This window comes from Nematolebias whitei, chromosome 21, assembly GCF_014905685.2.
Source record: "Nematolebias whitei isolate Nwh7 chromosome 21, NemWhi1, whole genome shotgun sequence".
NCBI classification, from domain to species: Eukaryota; Metazoa; Chordata; class Actinopteri; order Cyprinodontiformes; family Rivulidae; genus Nematolebias; species Nematolebias whitei.
The window spans coordinates 5,711,729-5,715,857 of record NC_056518.1 but is presented as its reverse complement, the minus strand read 5'-3'; the positions used below and the strand labels follow the sequence as shown (position 1 = coordinate 5,715,857).

Genomic DNA, 4,129 nt, shown 5'->3' with positions numbered 1-4,129 from the left:
ACAGCCATAAAACATTACACAGTAATACAGCCATAAAACAATACACAATACACAGTAATACAACCATAAAACAATACACAGTAATACAGCCATAAAACAATACGCAATACACAGTAATACAGCCATAAAACAATACACAATACACAATAATACAGCCATTAAACATTACACAGTAATACAGCCGTAAAACAATATACAGTAATACAGCCATAAAACAATACACAGTAATACTGTAATGATTGCGGTGTACCCAGAATGAAAGACCAGAACTGAACAGACACCAGGACTCAGATAATAATTTAAAGTGTTTATTTACAGGTTGGTGATAAATAAAACATCAATGAGGGAAACGGGAACACCTGGGTAGAGAGCGGTAATTTAAAGGGCTGTGGTTGGATGAAAATATATCTTGTTGAATAATTCTTACAGTGTGTAGCAGGAAACAGAATGAGAAGGTATTTTGTCCAGATGGTGTCCAGTGGCACAAGGTGAAGCAACAAGTAGATTTAGGCAAGTGGTGGAAGGCATCCAGCAATTGCAGAGAGGCAGGAGGAGTCACAGTTCACATGGAACTCAAGCAGGGCAGCAGGTACAGCAAGATCCAAACTCTGAGGAAGCGCAGAGAAAAAAACACAATATTAGTTTTCACTAATATCACAGAACAACTGGCCAGAACACAACTACCGTTGGTAGGCAATGTCCCAGCGCCTGCAGAGTGGTTCCTGAATCTTCTTATACTCCTCCTGGGTGTTGAGTTGATCATCTGCAGCTGGAGCCAATTAGGAGTGTAGAGGAGAGAGGAAGGCAGGGTGCAGGGCAGGATCCTTACATTACCCTCCCCTCAAGAGTCGCCTCCCGGCGACCTGAAGTGCTTCTCTGGGTGTGCCCTGAAGAACGTGGTGATGAGGCTGGGGTCCAAGATGAAGGACCTTGGGATCCAAGAGTGCTCCTCTGGACCGTAACCCTCCCAATCGACCTAATACTGGAACCCCCGCCCCTGGCGCCGAACGTCCAGGATGCGGCAGACCGTGAAGGCTGGGTGGTTGTCAATGAGACGGGGGGGGGGGGGGGTCGGCAGGAGGGCACAGTGGGCTTTCTGCGATGGGCTTGAGTTGAGACACGTGGAAGGTGGGATGAATCCGCATAGATGCGGGTAGCTGGAGTCTGACTGCTGTGGGACTCAGGATATGCGTGATGCTAAAGGGACCGATGAAGCAGGGAGCCAACTTACGTGGGGTGTCCTTGAGGTGGATGTTCTGGGTCGACAGCCAGACTCTTTGTCCAACCTTGTAAGATGGAGCTGCAGATCGTGATCTGCAATCTCCTTGTTTTTGGCAGCTGTGCGCAGTAGGGTGAGCTTAGTTTGGCACCAGACCCGACGACATCTCCTGAAGTGATGTTGCACAGAGGGAACTGCTATATCGCCTTCTTGACTGGGAAACAATGGTGGAGTGTAACCAAGGGAGGCTTCAAATGGAGACAAACCAGTAGCAGATGATGTGTGGGTGTTGTGGGCATATTCCACCCATACCAGATGTTGGCTCCATGTGGAGGGGTTGTCCTCCACCACACACCTGAGGGCAGCCTCCAATTCCTGATTGGCCCGTTCGGCCTGACCATTGGACTGCGTGTGGTAACCCGATGTTAGGCTGACAGAGGCCCCTAAAGAATTACAAAAGTTCTTCCATACCTGTGATATGAATCGGGGTCCTCTGTCAGAAACGATGTCCGATGGGATGCCGTGAACTCGAAAAACATGTTGGACCAACAGCTGGGCCGTCTCCAAGGCTGAGGGAAGCTGGGGTAATGGAACGAAATGAGCTGCTTTAGAAAATCTGTCAATGACAGTGAGAATAACAGTTTTACCATCAGAGGGGGGCAACCCAGTAACAAAGTCTAGAGATATATGGGACCATAGGTGGCTAGGGGTGGGAAGTGGCTGTAATCTTCCAGCTGGAGGCTGGTTGCCAGTCTTACTTCTGGCACATGTGGGGCAAGCGGCTACGTAATTCTTTATATCTTCGTTCATGGAGGGCCACCAGAAGTGTCTCTTAGTCAGAGCTAGCATACGAGCAACACCTGGGTGACAAGAAATCTTATGAGTGTGGAGCCAGTTGAGTACCTTAGCCTTGATACTGGTGGGTACAAACATAGTGCCAGCAGGACCTGTCCCAGGGTCAGGTTCGGTCTTCTGGGCCTCTAAGATGTCCTTTTCAATGGACCAGGTCAACGAACCAACCACACAGGATGAGGGTAGAATGTTTGGTTCCTGTTCGGTGTCCTCTGGTGGTGAGAACTGACGAGACAGGGCGTCGGGCTTCACATCTTTAGAGCGGGGTCTGAAAGTCAGTACAAAGTTAAATCTTGTAAAAAATAACAACCATCTAGCTTGTCTGGGGTTTAATCTCCTGGCCTCGCGGAGATAAGTGAGGTTCTTGTGATCAGTCCAAATGAGGAATGGTGTGTCTGTGCCCTCGAGCCAGTGTCGCCACTCCTCCAAGGCCAACTTGACGGCAAGGAGCTCATGGTTGCCTATGTCGTAATTCTGTTCAGCAGAGGAAAGGCTTAGAGAGAAGAATGCACAGGGGTGCACTTTGTTGTCAACAGGAGATCTCTGAGACAAAATGGCTCCTACGCCAGTGTCAGAAGCATCGACCTCAAGGATAAACTGTCTCTTAGGATCGGGGTGGCAAAGAATAGGGGTAGAAGAAAAAAGTCTTTTAAGCTCACCAAAAGCCGTTTCTGTTTCATGAGTCCATTTAAAAGTCCGCAGGGTGGAGGTCAATTGGGTGAGAGGAGCAGCGATCCTGCTGTAGTTCTTGATGAACCTACGGTAGAAGTTAGCAAAGCCTAGAAATCGCTGCAGCTGTTTGTGTGTCTCAGGTGTTGGCCATTCCACCACTGCCTTAGTTTTCTCAGGGTCTGTGCGGTATTGTCCTCCTTCAAAAATAAAGCCCAAAAAGGAGACAGATTGTACATGAAATTCACACTTTTCGGCTTTAACGTACAGTTGGTTCTCATATAATCGTTGTAGGACAGTCCTGATGTGGTGAACGTGTTGCTCCTCATCCCGTGAGTAGATCAAAATGTCGTCCAGATACACAAATACAAAAATGTTCAAAAAGTCTCTCAAAATGTCATTATCCAATGTTTGAAAAATTGCAGGGGCATTGGTGAGACCAAATGGCATGACTATGTACTCAAAATGTCCCAGTGGTGCCTTAAATGCTGTCTTCCACTCATCACCTTCCTTGATTCGGACGAGGTGATAAGCGTTACGAAGATCTAATTTGGAAAATATTTTAGCAGAGTGCAATTGTTCATGGATAGAGTCTATTAGTGGTAAAGGATATTTGTTCTTAATTGTTATCTGATTTAATCCTCTATAGTCTATGTAAGGTCTTGTCTTTTTTAGCCACAAAGAAAAATCCTGCTCCAACAGGAGAGGTGGAGGGACAAATTATTCCCGAGTTCAATGATTCGGAGATATACTCTTTCATAGAGTCACGTTCTGGACCAGACAAATTGTAAAGGCGGCTAGAAGGAAGAGGAGCCCCTGGTAGTTAATCAATAGCACAATCATAAGGACGGTGCGATGGTAATGACAGGGCCTTTTGTTTACTAAATGCAGGGGCAAGGTCATGGTAAACAGCAGGAATCTTAGACAAATCGACTGGATTGGGTGCCTCAGGACGTTTAATAGTGGAAGGAACAGCAGTTCTTAAACAGTTCATTAAACAGTGTGGGCTCCATTGTTCTATTCTTTTAACCCTCCAATTAATTACGGGGTTGTGATCTCTGAGCCAAGGAAAACCCAGGACAAGCTGTGTAACGGGTGATTCGAATACAAAAAACTCACTGTGTTCATGATGGTTACCGGAGATCATGAAGTGTACTGGTAGAGTCTTCTTAAAAACTGAAGCAAACTTTTGACCTGTTAGCCCGGCCATCATCAGTGGTGTGGGGAGAAGTTGTGTGGGGATGTAACAAACCCCTTCAACTCTGGACCCAAATCACCACAACAGAGAGACTTAGATTACAAAATTTATTGTAGAAGCCCTCGTTTCTCAAAAGTGAGTCTAGTTCTGGTGTCGATTACTGGGTCAAAGGCTGGAATGAGTCTGTAGGC

The 4,129-nt window shown here is 46.6% G+C and overlaps 1 protein-coding gene across 1 annotated transcript in view; it reads right to left on the bottom strand.

The window, feature by feature from the left end:
• Positions 1–4,129, bottom strand: part of LOC119427640 (serine/threonine-protein phosphatase 2A regulatory subunit B'' subunit alpha) — a 111,191-nt gene that overhangs the window by 13,590 nt on the left and 93,472 nt on the right. Inside the window, exons 3-5 of the mRNA XM_037695278.1 lie at positions 2,473–2,545; positions 2,167–2,325; positions 1,978–2,079 (exon numbers count right to left, since the gene is read on the bottom strand). Of these exons, the coding sequence (XP_037551206.1) occupies positions 1,978–2,079; positions 2,167–2,325; positions 2,473–2,545 (334 nt within the window). The remainder of the gene's footprint in view (positions 1–1,977; positions 2,080–2,166; positions 2,326–2,472; positions 2,546–4,129) is intronic.